The sequence below is a fragment of the Engystomops pustulosus genome, chromosome 1 (genome assembly GCF_040894005.1).
Source record: "Engystomops pustulosus chromosome 1, aEngPut4.maternal, whole genome shotgun sequence".
Lineage (NCBI taxonomy): Eukaryota > Metazoa > Chordata > Amphibia > Anura > Leptodactylidae > Engystomops > Engystomops pustulosus.
The window spans coordinates 267401524-267423586 of NC_092411.1; the positions used below are offsets into that span (position 1 = coordinate 267401524).

The window sequence follows — 22063 nt, forward strand, 5'->3', positions numbered from 1 at the left end:
TAGGGATTGATAGAGTTACCATTGCACTCAAAGGAAGGTGTAAAAATATAATTGGACTGAGCGCCCCTAGTGGTAGTGGCAAGAGAATGCAGTGGATCAATGTCATAAAGCAGGAGCTTAGCTTTTCCTCCCGATGAACCCCATAGCTGTTGAGCAGTCTAGATGGGCGTCCTATTCTGTGTATTAGTGTCATTAACTTGCAGGATTCAGACTGCATTCATATAGGTACTTAAAGAGAGCGAGAACTTGCCAATGAGTTAGATTTCCCTTCTGTGAAAAGTGTTATAATAGTTTTACAACTCAGACAACATGAAGACTGTAAGGGGAATAACACATTTTTGTACTGTATGTTTGTCAAGGGAACACACAGGTTCCTGAGGTCCTGTGATCACAGCAGCAGCGGCGGCATTGATTTATGTATTACCTTTACAATGTGGGTATGAGGACTATGAAGTACTATATTTTCACTTATTCACAAATTAGCAAACCACATTGGGGTAGATGTATCAATCAGTCTTCCCCAGAAAGACGGGCTTTTCTGAGGTCTGTATGTAATCCATTTTTTGGGGGGGATACTGACAGTTTGATTCCGATGGGTCTATTCATACATCTGTTTTTTTCACAAATTTGCAGACAGTGAGAGAAAAGTTGCCGCATGCAGTATATTTTTCTCACACGCGGACCACAGACCACCCTAGAAGTCGATGGATCCGCAAAAAAAAAACCAGACAGCATGCGGATGACATCTGTATGTGGTCCGGTTTTTCTCAAATGTTGCTAAGTAACTAACAGGGAAGTGCAAAAAGTATATTAGGAACCCATCTGTTTTTTTAGCACGTGGGTAAATAACAGATGACATATGGACGTGCATAAAACCGATGCGGATAAAATACGGACGCCACACGTCTGCATTTTTTGCATATGTGCTGAAGACACACCCGTCTGAATAAGCCCTAATTTGGACCTGAAATGTCCAAAAAGAGGCGAGTCCTTGGTAAAAGGGGGACATGACCTGCCATAAAATAACATGTGCCCCCGAAAATTCAGTATTGTGGCGCAGCAAACTAGAGCAACTAATACGGGGGTGCAAAGTACAACTGGCCAGTCTTATACTGCACCAGATGAATCATCCAGCATCAGACACAGGGAATAATCCAGCGCAGCAAAGATGTGTCTAGTCCTACTCTGCACTGGTCAACACATTCATACATCTCCCCCATTGGGGATTTATCACAGCCCTTATGTCTGAATACTTCTGTACAAGCCATGATTTCACAATTCCTGATGCAGAGTTGGGAATTGGTACTACTCGGCCATCTTGGTTGGTTGGGCAGGGAGGGGCCTAGCTATCCGGTTGAGGCACAGGCTATATTGCAGTTCTACACCAGGACGGACCTGATATGATACACCCCCCACAACCCCCCCCCCCCCCCCCCTGATTATATTAGTCAACAACATGGTTCAGTTTAGGGCAAATCTCAATGGCATTATCCAAGTGACCCTGTCAGTTCTCACTCTATAACCCCAGTTTGGGCATCTGGAATTTGCTGCCACTAGATCAGTAGGTGCTACTTCTTGCCGATGTCAAGTGGGTCAGGAAGCCTCTAGTGCACAGTCCTAGGGGGTCTGCCAGACAGGCCGAGGTCAAGTAAGTTCATTCCAGCTCTGGTCAATCCAGGGTCATCACCAAGAATCAGAATAATAGAAATGTAGTTGTAGTTGTAGAACAAAACTTTGATCAGGAACACAGGAATCGGATAACAGGAGAACAAACACCTTTGCAGTAAGCTAGAAAGTTAGGTACTAGTGATGAGCCCACTCGAAACGCAGTGTTTGAGTTCCCAAAACCAAGAATTCAGCCAGAAGTTCAGTGTTCAGGCTCATCTGGAAAAAATGGTTTCAACCAGCTTCTCACAACCATCCCTAATACCCATGATTGGTTCCTGCACTGATTTCGAGTGCTAGCAATTTAAATGCCTCTGGCAAAGCTGCCGGTGGCACTCAAATGGCGCGCGGCGCTTGAGCACTGCCATTTTCCCAATGCTCCCCGATGACATCATAGGCAGCAGCAGCGATCCTAAGGAAGATGTTGGTATACACATGCAGCAGAACCTTTCGCAGTGCAATCGATAGCTCGCTCATGGCTAAGAGTGCAGAATGATTGGGTAGTTTTGGGGCACATAGTAACCCATCAGTTGAGAGATGCAAAGTCACGGGACAAAGCTTCCAATCCACTCACCTACAACATGTGCACGAAATACAATAAAGCTTTATATACACTCACCGGCCACTTTAATAGGTACACCATGCTAGTAACGGGTTGGACCCCCTTTTGCCTTCAGAACTGCCTCAATTCTTTGTGGCATAGATTCAACAAGGTGCTGGAAGCTCCTCAGAGATTTGGATCCATATTGACATGATGGCATCACACAGTTGCCGCAGATTTGTCGGCTGCACATCCATGATGCGAATCTCCCGTTCCACCACATCCCAAAGATGCTCTATTGGATTGAGAGAGGAAATTCTGTGGATCCAGCACTCGTGATTCGTTGATTAAAAAGGCATATACTTTATTAGTTTGCAGAGAGATAAAAATCAAATATTTTCTTGACGGAAAAAATCATGGGATGCACAGAAAGTGCTATGTGCATATCATAGTGCCTGTTAAAAAGTGCATAGTAGCAGACCTACGCGTTTCGGGCGTAACCTTGTCTGTTGCCCTTATTCATGGTCTGTCTGCTTTGGGGTAAAGCGTGCTTCTTATGCTAAAGTGTCAGGTGCAATAGTATTAGTGCTAATGAAGACATGCGCATAGGTAGTAAGGTAGAGGGGGCGTATGATGTAAGGAGGTAGGTGTGTTAAATCTGCAAAAATACCCAGTTGTAATTGAATTCATGATTTAATAGAAATACATAGTATCTGATCTATTATTGAGACCTTGTGGATATCGCGTATCTAATTTTAGAATCCAGTGTATTTCTCTATTCCTTAATTTGTATGTTCTATCTCCCCCCCGTGACTCTACACTCTATTGGATTGAGACCTGGTGACTGTGGAGGCCATTTGAGTACAGTGACCTCATTGTCATGTTCAAGAAACCAGTCTGAGATGATTCCAGCTTTATGACATGGCGCATTATCCTGCTGAAAGTAGCCATCAGATGTTACAGGGTACATTGTGCTCATAAAGGGATGGACATGGTCAGCAACAATACTCAGGTAGGCTGTGGCGTTACAACGAGGCTCAATTGGTACCAAGGGGCCCAAAGAGTGCCAAGAAAATATTCCCCACACCATGACACCACCACCACCAGCCTGAACCGTTGATACAAGGCAGGATGGATCCATGCTTTCATGTTGTTGACGCCAAATTCTGACCCTACCATCCGAATGTCGCAGCAGAAATCGAGACTCATCAGACCAGGTAACGTTTTTCCAATCTTCTACTGTCCAATTTTGATGAGCTTGTGCAAATTGTAGCCTCAGTTTCCTGTTCTTAGCTGAAAGGAGTGGCACCCGGTGTGGTCTTCTGCTGCTGTAGCCCATCTGCCTCAAAGTTCGACGTACTGTGCGTTCAGAGATGCTCTTCTGCCTACCTTGGTTGTAACGGGTGGCGATTTGAGTCACTGTTGCCTTTCTATCAGCTCGAACCAGTCTGCCCATTCTCCTCTAACCTCTGGCATCAACAAGGCATTTCCGCCCACAGAACTGCTGCTCACTGGATGTTTTTTCTTTTTCGGACCATTCTCTGTAAACCCTAGAGATGGTTGTGCATGAAAATCCCAGTAGATCAGCAGTTTCTGAAATACTCAGACCAGCCCTTCCAGCACCAACAACTATGCCACGTTTAAAGGCCTCAAATCACCTTTCTTCCCCATACTGATGCTCGGTTTGAACTGCAGGAGATTGTCTTGACCATGTCTACATGCCTAAATGCACTGAGTTGCCGCCATGTGATTGGCTGATTAGAAATTAAGTGTTAACGAGCAGTCGGACAGGTGTACCTAATAAAGTGGCCAGAATATGGAAGGATTGGGTAGTTGTGGGGCACATAGTAACCCATCAGCTGAGTGATGCTAAGTTGGCAAATTACCCTTTTTTAAGAAATCGCCTCTTTTGAGATCTCCCTAATGCAAGATTCAGCTCCGCACCATGTACCCCAAACACCACAAAAACAACAGGAAAACTCCATCCATTTTCAATGTTCCTCATTATTTATTTCATACGCTTTCGAATTCTGTAATAGAATCACATCTAGAACGTCATACGCAACTGTTAAGTAAAAATGCAATGTGAAATACAAACCAAAAAGAAAAAAACCTTTGTACAAAACTGTAAAAATTAGGCAGCTACATTGGACTGACAGTATCAAAATCCCATGCACACCGGGGTCATTGTGTTGCATGGCTTAAAGTAAGCTGTAAGTGTGACTACATACAGAACTGTACAGTTAGTCAGGTTTTTTTTTTTTTACATGAATGATATCTCCTCCTGTGTTATAATTACAGTAAAAAGACTAAAAAATAAGTTAAACATGATCCATACATTGAGTTATCTACCGCATACATAAAAGTGTTCACATTTCTTAGATATCGGTGGCAAAGTGGTACTTGGCATTGTGTCTCCATGACGGTTGGCATGTATTCAACTCACAGGCTACATCTTAGAAATAAATAACGAAAAATACCATGCACTACCAACCCGACGTACAATGGTGCAAAGTAACAACCAGATAGCTACAAGACAAAGCTGATGTCTCTAGTCTAATACAGTGATGGGTGTGTTCCATGCTTCGAGGTTAGCGAGTCGTTTCCAGCACTTCACCACACTATGACCATCTTTTTCCCCCATACAAAACAGACCAATTTTTTTTTTATTATTATCATTTTTTTCAATAGTAGCAAAAACATTGTGGGCTCAATAACACTGACATAGAATGGAACAATATTCCGGTGATGATTTTTCCTCATGGGTTTTCTCCATCCTGGATGTTCAGCCGAGGCTTGTGATGTTTGAGCGACCTCCGGGTGGAGCAACTATACGGTGTCCTGTGCGGCGAGGATTACTATCATCAATCTGTGCACCTAATCAACGAGATAAGACATCACATTGAAGATATTTTTAGGATTTCGAGGTACCATTCTGCCGATGTGAAGCCTTTAACAGTTCCCTAACGACAATGAGATATGGTAATTGTGGCATTGGAGACAATTCTGGTCTTCTTTGATCAAACATGACCATCTTCCCATTGGAAAACTTGATCCAAGAATTTTCAAGATGGTGGCCATGTTCTGAACATAAAAGATAGTCCCCCTCACCCATTACTTACTGGGATATCAGATATGTCGTTTCCATTTCTGAAATAAACGCGATTTTTGACTCATCCTGTATATAGGGGAGATTTATCAGAAGTGTCTAAGAGCAGAACTGTTCTAGTTGCCCAATCAAAGCTCAGCGTTCATAAGCTGTTTATAAAATAAAACCTGCCTCTGATTGGATTCCAGGGGGCAACTAGAACAGTGTTACCTCAGAAACCTATGATAAATCTCCCCCCGTGTCTATATGTGTCCATCAAGTGATCCCCAACCGGAGTGGCTGTATTAATATGTATTGTATTGTCTTCTTACTATACGAACCTCAGGGATTATAGAGGCTACTAAGGATCAGAGGCCAAATAATGTTGATTGTAAATGTGGCTTGCAATGTGACTAAGGCCACTCTTCTGAGGGTTTTAGTTATGACCACCAAAATATCTGGCCATCCTCAAGCATGGCAAATCATTGTGCTGAAGAATAATGAACGTGGCTATAGACCTTTAATAGGTGTTGACCAACTACTTGTTTATTCACCAGATGTTCATATATCTCCTCCCCTTCAAAGTTGGCCACATTTCACACATGGTTCTTATTCAGAAGATGGGGAAACAACTGCCTCTGGTGGAGATGAGGACCCAGCATTGCCGTTTGGGTTTGGTCACTCTATTTAGTCTTTTGATACCCAAAGGGTTCCAAAGAGGCGCAAAAGGCAAAGTAGACTAAAATATTTAGGTTCTACTTGAATATGATGTTTGGTTTAATATCAGATTGGTTTTTAATACTTGTACACATTACGACCTTGACCATAGTTTTACCTGATAAACTGAAGTTTGACTGATGAAGGTTCCTGATTGGCGGAGGCTGTGGTTTGGAGGGTGAGGATTTAGCTGAAGGGGCAGGGGTTGAATACTTTGGAATGGTGGCTGGAACTTCATACACTGGTCCATCATACATCCCGCGGGACACAGCCTCCAATCCGCTCACCTGCAATATGTGCATGAATTACAATAAAGCTTTATATATTTGAATACAACATTTTTAGGTACGTCAACCATGTTCAGATGAACAAATTCTGCTCTGTTTGCTTGCGGGGATTTACCAGACAGAATGTAGATTCAATGAATGGATATGGTAGGTTCAGACCAGTGATTCTAGGTTCAGTCCGGTAAATACCCACAAGCACACGGAGTAGAATTTGTTGGACCAAACTCGCTCATGGGTGATGGACTTAATTCATTCACCAAGTTTATAGGATTAATACTCTCAATCACCTTACTTTCCAGTAATTGTCTTAAATTTTGGGTACCTCTCAATAAGGAGTGCCTGCAGAGGATAGCAACCAAGGTAAAAAGGAAAGGGGTGGACTAGAGTACAAGGACAGGTTATGCAATTTGCGGTTCCTCCTCGGTAGGGTACAATAATACACTTCTGCTACATAGGTTGTACTGTCATAAGGCTGGTCCTGGCCCTACAAGCTTACTGTACACACAGGACCATGGCCAAGGTGCCATTATATAAGTATGGAGAACATACCTTGTTTCTTGTCTTGATACGTTGGTAAATATACTCCGGGAATGGTTTCCGGGGAATAAACCGTCCCATTCCCTGGTTGACATGAAGGTTTCCATCTTCAAAGACAATCTTTCCCTGGCTAATAACAATGAGAGGAGCCCCGTGGCACTCCATGCCCTCAAAGATGTTGTATTCCACCGCCTGCCAGTCAAAACATATGAACCAAATGTTACAGTATGATCATTTATGATATGTAGAACCATTGTCCAGGTAAGTACAGATCTAGAGCCGTAACATGAACATCTCTACTACCACCAAGGAAGGGATCAAAGAGATTGACCGGGCACATGTGGCTGAGCAGGGTCTCCACTATAGGCTGCCCTTTGTCACAGCCCTTTGTCACAGTGTCCCTGACATCGGTAGAATTGAGACCTCCACAATATGGATGGGTATACACTCAGCTTTGCTAGAATACCAATGGCCTATCCTTAGAATAAAGGCAGGACAGCTATCAGTGTGGGGTCTAGGCACCGAACCAATCACATACCGACCACCTATACCAGTGGTGGCGAACCTACGGCAGAGGCGGCACTCCAAGCTCTTTCTGTCGACAAGATGCTGCTTTCAGTGATATGTTAAAGTGATACTTACTTGGCTACTTGGGACTGGAGGAAGAGGGAGAATGAGTAGACAGGGCCAAATTATCTTTGGAGGACCTCCTGCTGCCCCACGATTCTTTGAGGGACACTGGAAAGAAGCTACAATGATGCAAATTTTCCCTCCTTTCTACTGTGTTGGTGTCCTCAGGAGGCCAGTAATATTGAAAGTTGTTGAAGAACAGGGACCAATAAGTTACTGCATTAATTTTTGGTTGGCACCTTGCGATAAATTAGGAGGGTCTGGGTTGCAGTTTGGGCACTCGGTCACTAAAAGCTTCGCCATCACTGACCTATACTGAGGAGCGGTCATGGCGGCCTGGTAGAGCCCTTTAATGACTTTTAATTCAAAGAGTGCAGGAGTGTATTCTAAAAGGCATGTAATACTCTATCTCCTCCAAAGATGGCACTGTAGTGTAATCCCTTAATCCTCTGATATGATCATGGATTATCTGTAGGTAGACATCCCCTTTAATTTGCTTCAATCTTCCTCTATTATTTATACCAGTGTCCTCCAATATGGCAGTAGAGTCATTGGTCCTCTACAGAAACCAAAGGCTACAGCCATTGCACGTACTACAATAACCAGCACATTCTTCCATCCCGTGAACTTACTGATTTGTGGCTTTTTGCAGAAATGGTCTTCATCTTGTCAGGATCCCAAATAACCACATCGGCATCAGATCCGACAGCGATTCTCCCTTTTCTTGGATAGAGGTTGAATATTTTAGCAGCGTTGGTGCTGGTGACCGCAACAAACTGGTTCTCATCCATCTTACCGCTCGCCTGTCAGAAGAAGTAGTGAAACAATGGGGTCATTATCAGGGTAGACACCAGGAGAGGATTTACCGTACTAACCTAAATACATCAGTTTAGTGCTCATGCCCAGCATGTACACATATAGGCAAAACAGATCTTTTGTCATGACATTGTATAGTGGTTGGGCTTGGTATTGCAGCTCGTCCCCATTTACTTGAATTGAACTATGGTACAAAAAGGCCATATGACCGATGGACGCGTGGAGCTGAAAAATTGCACTGGTACTGGTACATTGTCCCAGAGTCAGACCACCACCAAACTTAATACCCAGAATACCCCTGGTTATTTGTAGTCTAGTAACTTGTAAGTAGAGCAAAACCGCTCCATGGGATTCTTACCACGGCCTTGTCCCAGACAATGGTCATCCGCTCTTCGATCCCGTTTACCCCCTCGGGAATCAGGGTGAAGTTGTCCTTCCCTATGGCTTTCTGGGCGGTGCTGTAGGAGCAGTGCCCGCTGCCGGTTACCTGGAGATCTCCACTGCAAAAGAGCTTCACGTTAGGTCAGTGAGGGACAAGTTCTGGGGTAAATCATAATAATTAGAGGTATAAAAAAAAGTCCTTAAAATTTCTGTGATTCTAAGTATTTACAAATGATCCGAAACGAAAATCTGTGTTTACGTAATGTCCCCTTCATGAGCACAAGGGGCCCTACTGTTCTTACTAAATAGGGACCTCTCTAGTTGAAGCCGTCTTATTTCGGCAAAATGTCGGCACAAATGTCCAACTAGACTTACGACTTATAGCAAGCAAATATTTATCATCCTGCATAAGAATTTCTAGTTGTACTTTGCCTCAATTTGACACTTTTGAGAAATCTGCTCTCTGTGTGAATAAGGCCCTACACGTAGTAACCCTAAGTGTATTCTAGATTGCCAATGTTTATAATGTAAGACCACCTAGAGGCCAATTTACCTGATTACAAGGCATCTTCTACCCCCTCCTGTGGCTTCTATTTTTGGGTCCTGCCCCTCTTTTTGTCTGTTTGACTTTTAGACCAGACTTATATACTTAACTCTTAACTTTACCCAATACCTTTATACTGTATAACCTATTCCTACATAAAAAAAAAAATCCACAGTAAATAAAAGATTATAATGAGCCAATGAAAATGCCTGATTATTTAATAAAGGGGAGGGGAGCTCAAATTTTTCAGCTACCTCGTGCAGGCCGGGCAGAGATAGTTTGAGGGCCAGATACGTCCAGGTCTGATCTAGCGGTATAAGGGCAAAATCAGATCATGTGTCACATGACTCAAGCTCCGCCCACTGGCAGTACCCAATGACTGTTTGATCTTGACCTCAGTTCTTTGGGAAAAATCATGCAGCCATTGACTACTATTGTACTTAAGATTTCCCCCTGGTTCTATAGGTCGCATCCAGGGCTTCCAATCCCTTTGGCCAATGGTATTGGACTATATGGAAATCCATAAATGAAACCTTTGTTTTATTGAAGATTTCCCATTGACCAATCAACATTATTGCAGGTTATTTATCTCTGTGTGGTCACTTACTTTAGATAATTATATGACCATGTAATCCATAATAATGGTAGAACATGACACTGACATCTGGATAGAGGGCCAGTCACAATATATTATATACATACCTATACTGGGGGGATTCATCATTACAGTTTGTCTTTGACTTCGTGTCTATGTTTAATTCCATTTTAGTTTTATCTGAAATCATCAAGTAAGTCTATGTATGTTGTATTGTATGTATGTTGCTGTATTTTTTGTTTTTTCTTGGTTTGTCACAAAATGTTCATTTTCCGCCTAAATGAAAATGTGCGCCAAATCGCAAATCATGAATTCAGCTCAGTCTAAGCAAATAATAAATTTGGCGCATGTTAAAGTCGCAAAACAGCATTTGTACCACAACTTTGCCAAAACAACACCAAACAGAGACAAAAACCCCAATGATAAATCCCCCCCTTACAATCTTTCCTGGAGGCGTCCCCCTCTTACCAGGCCAGCATAGTGTTCAGGTAATCCGGCGTGGTGGGATCTGGACTGAGAGGTGGGGAGGTGACAAAGGCCGCAGCTTTGGCCCAGTTTTTGCTCCAGTAATGGGTTCCATCGGTTCCTAAACTTGCTGTGATTGGTTCACCAAACACCAAGGCGCCTGAAATAATAGAAAATATTAAAGAGAATATTACAACCAAAGAGCGGACACACAATGCAGAGACACCGCTAGATCAAAAGATACAAATTAACAGTGAGGGGACATTACTACTGGGGGGATTAGTGGCGTGGGGGTGATTTCTGATGTGGGGGGGCAATAGGGGAAATATTTTGGTGGGGGGATGGCATGGGGGTATCATTAATGTGACGGGCAATAGTGATCTGGGGGCATCTTTGATTGGGGGGCATAACCGGCATGCCGCAATATTAGTTTTGAGTGAACACTGGTGTGGGAGCATCTTTAGTGTGGGGGCATTACTGTTGTGGGAGCATCGTTAGTGTGGGGGCATTACTGTTGTGTGGACATTACTGGAATGGGGCTGTTACTTATGTGAGGGGCGATACTTGCATGGGACATTTCTGATGTGGGGACAATAAGGGCAAAATTAGGGTGGGGTATTACATGCATAGATGTATAATTAGTGTGGGAGCAAGACAGTAGTGGGGACATTATTAGTCTGGGGGCAGAATTAGTGTAGTGGTATTACTGGTGTAGGGGCATTACTAGAATGTGGTGTGTTACTTGAGTTGGGGCGATCCATACATTGGGGCATTTCTGATGTGGGGCCAGTATTGGCATTATTCAGTGTGGGTGTTAGGTGGGGGCCACAATATGGGGGCATTAAGTGTAGTGGAATTATTTAGTGTGGGTGTAACATTCAGGGGGTATTATTAGGTGGGGGTCACAGTGAGGGGGAATTAATGGGGCCACATTAAAGGGGTGTTAAAGGCATATTCTCATGTGTAGTACTTATGTCAGGCCATTATAAGGAGGGTGGCACATGGAGGGACCCAATGGAAAAAGTAAGGAACAAGAATCCTAGGACACGCCATCTGCTGTCACTGAAAGTAATAAGTAGGGATCTCTCCTGTGTGTGTTAGAGCTGTATATGACAAGTACTGTTGTTTTTAGCGTTAGAACATGTGGACTGGGGGTATGTAGAGGTGTTGAAGATACTGAGAATTCAGCGCGGATGCATTGGGGCCCGTGTCCCGGATCACCCTAGCAATGCCCCATCTGGTAAGTATAATGGCACAATGTTGGTTTGCTTGCAGGTTAGGGTATAAGTTACCTTTCTTCCTGGCTTGTGCGATGACATCAGCAGAGCTCTTGCTCATGACTTTGGTAATATACACAGGGGCATTGATTTGGCTGGCGATGGCGATGGCTCGGAAAACTGCCTCAGCTTCAAGCTAAAAGAAGAAAATAAACTGCAATTCCACATATAAGACAAAACCCCTCCTTGTTATTCGGAAAACCACATTAAATTACACAATTTATGCTGCCTGTAAGCACCACCAGGGGGAGATATGCATATACTGACACAAGTATACAGTAACCTCTTAAGCACCCCCTAGTGGTGGTGGAAAGCAGCCAGAACTCAATCACATTTAACTTCTGCCTGAAGAGAATTCCATGCTTTGTGGCCAAACAATAGAAAAATTAATTAAAAACTATATTTCACCAATTTTTTCTTAGAAACTTGAATTTATTACTGAAATAGTAAAAAAACGCTCCTCATTGCTCAGGATGCAACAGGGAAGGATTCTTTGCAGACAGGAAGAAAATGTTATTATCCACATCGTAAGTTTAAATTAATCACAGGCTCTTGATTTTTCAAGGACAATCTCGAGAGCGGTGAGCGTGAAAGCCTAAATAATTCAGTGCTGAAAATTTAGCTGAATCACAGCAAAATAGAGAAAGATTCAGCAGCCACCAGCAGAAATAATCTTCACTTATTCTTCATGTGTGCAATGAATATCCCACCGTCCATCCAATATCTACCACCCAAACAATATCCATCACCCATCAAATATCCCAACACCCAACCAACATCCCATCCTCCTACCAATATCCCACCACCCTACCAATATCTACCACCCAAACAATATCCAACACCCATCAAATATCCCAACACCCAACCAACATCCCATCCTCCTACCAATATCCCACCACCCAACCAATATCTACCACCCAAACAGTATCCAACACCCATCAAATATCCCAACACCCAACCAACATCCCATCCTCCTACCAATATCCCACCACCCAACCAATATCCACAACCCAACCAATATCCACCACCCAACCAATATCTCAACAACAATATTCCACCATCCAAACAATATCCACTACCCAACCAATATCCCACCACCCAACCAATATCCACCACCCAACCAATATCTCAACAACAATATTCCACCATCCAACCAATATCCACCACCCAACCAAAATCCACCACCCAACCAACATCCCATCTTCCTACCAATATCCCACCACCCAACCAATATCTACCACCCAAACAATATCCAACACCCATCAAATATCCCAACACCCAACTAACATCCCATCCTCCTACCAATATCCCACCACCCAACCAATATCCACCACCCAACCAAAATCCACCACCCAACCAATATCTCAACAAAAATATTCCACCATCCAAACAATATCCACCACCCAACCAATATCCCATCATCCTACCAATATCCCACCATCCAACCAATATCCACTACCCAACCAAAACCCACCACCCTACCAATATCCCAACAACAGTATTCCACCACCCAAACAATATCCACCACCCAACCGATATCCCAACACCCAACCAACATCCCATCCTCCTACCAATATCCCACTATCCAACCAATATCCACTACCCAACCAATATCCACCGCCCAACCAATATCCACTGCCCAACCAATGTCCCACTACTGAGCAAACGTCCCACCACTAAGCCAATGTCTCACCAGTTCCTCAAAGGGAACCTGTCAGCAGAAACTTACCAAATAAACCAATAGCAGTTTGTTCAACACCTTTCAACCCCTTCATGATCATGTTTATGTCACAGCCAAGAGCTATACCATCATCAATGAGACCAACATTCAAGTGCAATGTAAATTGGTTGAATAAGGTCAAGGCACTGGAGAGTTTACCACTAAAGTCAAGCTCTCCCTGCCTCAGAATATTCCTCCTTTCTGTAATTCACAGCCCTGGGTTCAGGAACATCATAACCAGCTATTCAGTGCATGATGTCAATTACATTGAAAGAGGCATTCTGACGCAGGGAGAGCTTGACTTCAGTGCTAAACTCTGTACTTATATGACCTTATACAACCAATTTACATCTGGCTACAAAGTTGATTTTCAGGATAATGCCACCACACTGCAACATGAAGGAACATGAAGGAAAGCTGTTAAGCTGCTTTACAACATACTGGTAGTGGGTTATTAGATTAATGTCTGCTGACAGTTTCCCTTTTTAAGGGGTTTTCCATAAATAAAATTCTTGACCTATGTACAGGATAGACGACACAGTTCTGATTGAGGGTCTGACTGTGTCAGGTCTCTCTGTTGGCACATTTATGTATCCACTAAACCTAGGAGCCACGGCTTTTGGAACTAGAACAGTGTAGGTATATTAGGAAACAGATGTCTTGGGGCGGGATCCGAATGTGAGTGTCCCCCCCCCCCCCCCACTATTCTCCAAATAAGCAGAATTACTAGCGGAAATAAGTAGAAAACAGTGTAGTCTAAATCACCTACCTCCTCAGGTCGGCTCAGAGCATGTCCTTCAGGTCCAGTTATGCCCATTTCTAATATCCGCTTTTGTTCCTATTCATTAAAAAAGTAGATAAATTATATTTAAAAAATCCTAAATACGGAATAAAGCAAATAAGACCAAAAAGTATCACTAGCGATGTGGGGACAAATATTGATATTTCTAAGACTTCTGAGGATCTTATCAAGTCTTGCGTAATTTATTGTATTGATTTACTTTTTAGTTTTAACATGTGTGTGTATTTATGGGTTTTGTTACATCGTTTGTCTATTAGAGGTCATAAAAAAAAACCTTGATGACAGTCACTATTCATTAGCAATTTTGCAACTTCTCTGTAAATGGGGCATCCATAGGTCTCCCAGTTAAAGGGGAAAACAACTCTTCCTATTTATTACAGGTAACCTGTCACCAAATTGTTTCCCTCACATCCCCATAAAATAAACTTTGTTATCTTACCTGGCATACAGCCAGATTCAGTAGTGAGTCACAAGGGGTGTTTCCTGTTTGAGTCCAGAAGCCCTACCCACCCTCACTCACTTCTATACCTACCCATGCCCTGGGCCTCCTTCTCACCATTCAGCACTTCATGTCATGTGACCAGGGTGATGTCATCTAAGGTGCTTTACCCACTAACTTAGCAAAATATACACCATGTATGTATCTGATCACATTCTAATCCTCCTCATCCTCCATGGACGCATGCTGTGATTTCATGTGATCTGATACAAACATGGAGTAGATTTTACAAATGTTATAGGGTACAGGAACTTAGATGACATCACCCTGATCGCATGAAGTGCTGGATGGTGAGAAGGAGGAATAGGGCATGAGGAGGAGTAGAAGTAAGTGAGGATTAGAGGTGCCATTTTCAAGACATGCCCCCTTTCACTTGCTGCTGGATATGGCTGTATGCTAGGTAAGATAACAAAGTTAATTTTATGGGGATGTAAGGGAAACTATTTTTAGTTAGAAGAAGGGTGACATTTAGTTACCAGCAGTATTTGTGAAAAATGTGGTGATAGGTTCCTTTTAAGAATAGTCACATTTGTAAAGCGCCAAAACTTGTACAGCGCCCAACCTGACACTGGTTTGCAGCTTCAATAATGTCCTTGAATACAAATTTTATATCTGTTCCCCAGATCATTAGCAGGTTTATTGTTGCTTTAGGTCGTATTCACATGTTTACCATGCATCGCGGACGTGCTACATACATTGCCACAGAACTTGTGAACACAGAAATACAATCTATCAAATTCCGTACTACACCAGCAGCATTGGAATTACTCGTATTGATGGGAGATGAAGCAGCCTCCTCCCAAAAACTGTGGGGGTTGGTATCCTGTATATTGTGTACAGACTAATGGAGATGCTTTTATCTAACGCAGCATAAAAGTGCAGGGTTGTTAAAAGGCTATAAATCCATTTGCTGCTATTCGGATCATCAATGCCTAGTATAACACTTAGGAGGAAGAATCTAATAGGTGACGGCCGTCCCTGTGCCTGCAGGTGAATACGTAATGGAAGCAATTCCCCAGAAGGAAATAGGATCATCCCATATCCTATAAATCATGGAAGGAGAACAGATAGGGAGTGATTACTGGGATTCTAGATGACTTGTGAGCAAGACGTGTCCCGAATATAAATGGCCTAGCAAAGGCACAATCTACACCCACATCTGAAAAAAACTCAATCTTGCTTGTTGCTTGGCCGCCTCGTCCTACTAGGAGTGGACCTTTAGTGTTGCCGTCCATAATGTGGCAGCTTCGCCTAATCCGGATATGGACCAGCTTTACGCCCCAAGCAACTAGTTATGGCTGTGATTGGACAGGTGGACGCAGCTGACCAATCACTACCTTGCCTAGTTGCTAGGGGTGTGTAGCTGCCTGATTGGCTGTGCTTCAGCCCATCAAGCAACCTGTCCGGGTTAGGCGGAGCTGCTGAATAGAGGACGTCATACCTAAAGTTTGGGTCTGATCATCTCTTTCAAGGATTGTGTAAAAATGAAGGCAGTTTTCCCCCTTGCCACTAGATGTCAGCGAGCTTTACTAGAAGAGATTGGATGTAAGCTACTTACTTTACAGCCTACAGCAAACCAAGCCTAAGTAGTTTGTAACTGAAAGATGGGTTTACTGAATTGCCTGACCATAAAGCAGAGCTTTTTACGAGTTTAATGGCATATTCTCTATATGAGACTGCAAGCAAAAGTTGTACGGAAAATTATTTTATAGTGCATTGTTCATCTATCTATCTGTCCATTACCTGAGCTATTAAATCTCCATTTTCGGCATGCACCATAATCACAGCACCGTGTCCCTTCAGGAAGGTAAAGATTTCATACAACTGTAGAAAACAATAATACAAGAGTTAGAATTATTCATGTACACGGAGCACAAATCCCATGAACTTGGACTTAGTGCAGAGAGTTTTACATTATTTTTTTTAAGTTCCATATAATCCGCGTGTTTGGAATTGTACCTGGGCCATATAGAATTATATGTGGCTGAGCTGCAGTACCAGACACAGCCAATAGAGAAGAGGGGCGCTGTTTCTGGAAAAAGCACACTTTCTTTTCTCAATCTCAGACTAGTTGTTTAAATTGGTAACCGAGGTCCTCAATGGTGTTAGAACATCATGCATGTACTGTATATGACGAAGATGTACCTGGCTGTCTGTCATTTGGTATAGATCTTTGTAGGCCATGTACACCTGGAATGAGTTGACACCTGTAAAGAGGAAAAGATTAAACAATGTAAGAGCTTTTAACAAAAAAAATAGCAATATGAATATTTCAATAAAATGTATTGTAAACATGTCATCAGCTTTTTATCACTAAATTACCTGCACCCTCAGGTTGGTATGAAATTTTCTTTCTTTACTAAAACTTGTCAATTTACCTTAAAAAAAATCGGCTTTAAAGTCTTATCTATGGTGGGCGGTTGGATGGGGAGTGTTAATTCAGATGTCCCTATCTTGGTAACTATAGCATCTGGAACCATGCTTCTGTTGTCATTTTAAAGATGAGAGTTTTATAATTCTGGGCATATATTTTTAACTATGCGTGCCACTGCTTACTGACCTCCCTCTCTGATCAGCACTGGGAGATAGCACTAACATATGTAAGGTAGCACTGCTACATCTACTCTTCACACCCAAAAGACCAGTGGCCAGTGGCGTGTTCACATCGTTGTCCTAGATTCTGATTTAGAGAGATGACCATTGCAGCATGCAGATTTTTTTACATTGTTAATACATTTCACAATTGTGGAACCATACACGCGATGGACCAAATTATAATTTCATCAGGCAAATGTAAACACGGCTTTATATAAAGGAAACTTAATTTGAGATCATTTTCAATACTGCTTAAAGGACATCTACCATCAGGATTGTGGATTATAAACCAAGTACAGTTACATGCTTGTGTGTGCCCCCCTTTGTCAGGATCCGCTCTTCTTTTAGCTTTTTATGCCTTTGTTTTTATGAAAAAAAGGCTTCAAAATGAGCCTGAGGGCTTCATGCTCCATAAAAGTTAAAGCCTAGAGCCCCTCAGGTTCATTTGCATAGTTTTTAAAGCATATTTTCTTAAAAATCGAGGGCATAAGAAGTTAAAAGAAGAGAAGATCCTGATAAAAGGGGAACACACCCACATGTAAGTGTATTTGGTTTATAATCCATGATCCTGATTTCCTTTAAGACAAAACTCTATCCTCATTGTTTGTTTACACATCTCTGAGCAGTGCGTGTTAACCTTTGTTGCTCTCACCCTGTCTGTAGTATGCTATGAGCATTATTTTAAACATGAAGCTGAAAGTGAAGGGGTTAATCCTCACTGAGCAGAGCTGTGTGAACAAACACATGGAAATTTAGAAGGAAGCGCATATTTACAGGTGTACACAAAACAGTCTGTAATAATGATCTCTAGAGGAGGGTGATTTTTAGCCTGATATTTTACAAAGTAAGCAGTATTTCTTAATAATGTATATATTAGAAAAATGCTCCCCCACACAATATAAAAAATTATCTCAAATGACGGTTACGCTCTAACTTTTTATCTAAAAAAGCTAAAGGGAACCTGTCAGAAGAAATTAACTTAATTGGCCAGCATGTTATAAAGCAATTTAGCACCTTCCAGATCATGTTCCTTTCATTGCTTAGTGTGGTGGCATCATCCAGAAAATCTACTTTAAGGTGAGATGTAGATTGGATTTATAAAGGCGGAGAGTTTAGCCCTGAAGTCAAGCTCTCCTCACTTCAGAACGCCCCATCTGATGTGACTGGCAACGTAGACCTGACTTCAAGGAAGCCTTTTACTGATGTTCAAAAATGCAGGGATGTCAACTACAAATAGGGAGATTTTGAGGTGGGGAGAATTTGACTTCAGTGCTAAATTATCCGACTTTATGCAACCAATTTACATCTCACTTCAAATTACATTTTCTGAATAATGTCACCCGCAGGTCTCTTAAAGGAACATGATCTGGAAGGTGTTTATCTGCTTCACAACTGATAATGGTTTATTAGTTTAAGTTACGCTGAAAATATCTCTATAAAAGTACTATATAGTAGGTAATGTCCCAAATGACTCTATACCCTCATTAGTGTCTATACCTTTATCTTGCATCAGAATATCCAGCTCCTCTCGGATCCCGTCATACCAGCTAGTGATGTCCACATGGAGGGAGTAATCGCAGCAGGATTTGGTATCAGCCACCTCGTGCCATTTTTCAAATGAGGGCAAAATGTTTGATCCAGGATCGGGGACCACATGGTCAACTGAAAGAAAGAGAAACTACTGTGGATATGGATACAAGGACATAAAATACATAATATTACAGAGTATTTCATTGTGTTTATAAGGGAAATTTTATGTGGTTTATTTATCTTTTATTTTTCATGCTCATGTGTGTCTTATTACCCCATGGGGACGATATTCGTGTACAGAGGTTACAGGGTGACCATGTTCCTTAGAAGAGGAGCTGACTGAATCTATTTGTTGACTGTATGCATTCAGTATGGAAAAAACTTTATAAGTTGTGTAAAAATCTTTGTATTAGAGGACTAGAGAGAGTTATCGACCAAGTTATAAGACAATTGGCGCAAAATCTATTTGATTCTGAACCAAAACAAACCTTTTGAAGAATTTGTCGCAGCATCCACAAATTGAATCTTGAATAATTCACTCATCACTCCTTAGAAGCGCTGAGATCAAGGTTAGTCCATGGTTGGATGAACCGATCAATTTATCGGGACCATCTAATGTGTATCCGATTTTAAGAATAGAGGTCGACTCAGCCGAGAGCTATTGAATGTAAATGAACAATCCTTATAGCAGTGGTGGCGAACCTATGGCACTGGTGCCAGAGATGGCACTTGGAGGCCTCTCTGTGGGCACTCGGGCTGTCTCCCAGGCACAAAGTTTGAATGACATGGCACCTGCAGTCTCAGGCAGTCCAAGTAGTGCCCTGCTATTTTAAAGTGACCCACCCTGTGCTGCTTGGTCCTGTCTGAAGAGTGAGAAGGTGTGGACAGGGTCGGATTGGAGCTCAAAGATTCTGGTAGCAATAAGTTTGTTACTGCCAAAATTGCCGTGTTGGCACTTTGGGAAAAGCTAGTGTGTTTTGGGTCCCATTTTGGGCACTCGATCTCTAAAAGGTTCGCCATCACTGCCTTATAGTAGTTAGATAAAGAATACCATATATTTAGACAAAAATGTATAAAGGTACACACATGCATATAGTTACTCACTAATCATGGTGGTTCCTCCAGCTACTGCAGCTTTAGTTCCTTGGTAGAAATCATCGAGTGTCGTCATACCCAAGTAGGGCTTCTGGAGGTACGTGTTCACATCGATCCCACCAGGAATCACCATACGTCCATTGGTTTCAATGGTCTTCACTCCACCAGGAACAATCAAATTCTCCCCAATTTGTCTAAATATTCAAAACAATTGGTGATATTGATTATCCGGATGATTAGAATTCAAATAGCCAATTTACTAAATTATGTAGAAAATATTCAAAAAATGTGGAAAGTCCCATAAACTCTTTTCCCTATGTTATAAGAAAGTGAATCCCACTGTGTTATGTTATACTTAAAGGGGTTGTCCACTTTCAGCAAAAAAAAATTGATATGGTTTGTGTAAGGAAAAGTTATACAATTTTCCTATATACTTTCTGTATCGATTCCCCACAGTTTTCTAGATCTCTGCTTGCTGTCCTGCTATAGAAAGCTTCTATGTTTACTTCCAGTGGATAAAAATCTGACCATGGTCACACAGGTGCACGGCTCATTAGTATCACAGAGTAATCAGAGCTGTGTGATATAACGAGCCGTGCACCTGTGTGACCATGGTCAGATTTCTGTCCACTGGTAGGAAATATAAAAGCTTTCTACAGCAGGACAGCAAGCAGAGATCTAGAAAACTGGGAATTGAAACAGAAAGTATATTGTAAAATTTTATAACTTTTCCTTACACAAACCATATACATTTTTTGCTAAAAGTGGACAACCCCTTTAAGTAATTACAAAAAAAAATTGTTAAAATAGTTTAAAAATTACAAAAGGTGAACCCCTCGCCCCAAGTGGACTTGATATGACTGTAGGCACATACTTGATAAGGCCATCTTCGAGGTAAATATCGGCGTAGAAGGACTGGTCATCGTTAACGATTCTTCCTCCCTTGATGAGGAGTCGGTCGCTCTGAAAACAAAAAAAGAACAAGATCAATATTGGATACAGAATCTAATTTACTGTATCTGATACAAAACTACTCAGCAATGATTAATTCTACAGTTTTTACAAAGAATTTCATAGATTGGATCTGCTTGCACATCTGCCAGAATCTACAAAACGTGTGAAGAAAGTCTAATCTGTTGGCAGGAAGTGTTCGATTTTGTGGCAGCGCCACCAATGGGGAAATGATGGATTACACAATTTTAAGTAAAATTAATAGGCTGTCCTTGCAACATGGACATCCCAGGACCTCCACAGTGAAGAAATATGGCACCCAACTCTTCACCAATCTAATTTTATCCAATCTAATCTTTCCAAAAAGAAGGGAAAGTCATTGGAAGGTGGTTCCAAGAATATCCTAGATTTTGTCTTTGGATGATGCATAGTCGGGTTATGATCTATTACATTGTGACAGAAAATCTATTTTTTTATCCAATGTTCACAATCTTGTAACACTAGTATGTACATAGGTAACATTCACGGCTTAAAGGAACAATAATAATATGTTGAGAAGAGTCATCTACCTTTCATCATTGTAAATGTCACAGAAGGTCCTGGATGATATATGAAATTTTTCCAATTTTAGCCGGCAGGAACATTTTTCTGAAAATACTTTGAAAAATGTCAAAAGATTCTAAAAATGAAATGAAATAGATTCCTACAGCCACTTTATTGTTACGATGTTATTATACCCCAGGACATGCTCTGTAATGTTGTACGGTCTATATGTTAGGTTTATGGAAATTAAACATACGTTTCAAAGCAGTTTCTTGACATCAAATGCATGTAAATGTATGTAAAATTAACAATTTGCCCAGAAATGTGATATTATTTTACATCTACAGTTCTCATGCAAATCACTGTGTCACCGTAGTAACAGACTACAAACACCACTCTAATCTGAACATAGCTTCATAGTTTATAGAGTTAAAAAAAGACACATGTCCATCAAGTTCAACCAAGGAAAAGAAGGGACTGGACGAAGAAGGGATTTAGGGGCAACAATTCTATATAACATAACCATCAATGTTTTTTAGGTGTAAAAAGGCATCTAGACCCTTCTTGAAGCTCTCTGCTGTCCCTGCTGTGACCAGCGCCTGAGGCAGGCTATTCCACAGATTGCTTCAGGTCTAGGAAGAGCCGGACACAGAAAAGGGTGTCAGTCATGTGATATAAATGCAAGACAAGGTGGGTGGTTGGTTCTAGATTCATACCCAAGGGAGGAGCCAGATGAGTTTTAAGGGGTTGTATGCCCTGTGGCTTGTAGTCTTGCATGGATGGCT

At 41.8% G+C, this 22063-nt stretch overlaps 1 protein-coding gene across 2 annotated transcripts in view; it reads right to left on the bottom strand.

Annotated features, from left to right (window-relative positions):
• Nucleotides 1-4449: 4449 nt before the first annotated feature.
• CRMP1 (collapsin response mediator protein 1) overlaps nucleotides 4450-22063 on the bottom strand; it is a 45395-nt gene continuing 27781 nt past the window's right edge. For both annotated transcript variants that reach the window (XM_072126101.1, XM_072126102.1), the window contains exons 2-14: nucleotides 20659-20747; nucleotides 19794-19978; nucleotides 18657-18821; nucleotides 16710-16771; nucleotides 16308-16388; nucleotides 14033-14101; nucleotides 11559-11679; nucleotides 10270-10426; nucleotides 8640-8781; nucleotides 8098-8268; nucleotides 6848-7027; nucleotides 6130-6298; nucleotides 4450-5083 (exon numbers count right to left, since the gene is read on the bottom strand). In XM_072126101.1, coding sequence (XP_071982202.1) covers nucleotides 4992-5083; nucleotides 6130-6298; nucleotides 6848-7027; nucleotides 8098-8268; nucleotides 8640-8781; nucleotides 10270-10426; nucleotides 11559-11679; nucleotides 14033-14101; nucleotides 16308-16388; nucleotides 16710-16771; nucleotides 18657-18821; nucleotides 19794-19978; nucleotides 20659-20747 — 1683 coding nt within the window. In that variant the 3' untranslated portion in view covers nucleotides 4450-4991. The remainder of the gene's footprint in view (nucleotides 5084-6129; nucleotides 6299-6847; nucleotides 7028-8097; nucleotides 8269-8639; nucleotides 8782-10269; nucleotides 10427-11558; nucleotides 11680-14032; nucleotides 14102-16307; nucleotides 16389-16709; nucleotides 16772-18656; nucleotides 18822-19793; nucleotides 19979-20658; nucleotides 20748-22063) is intronic.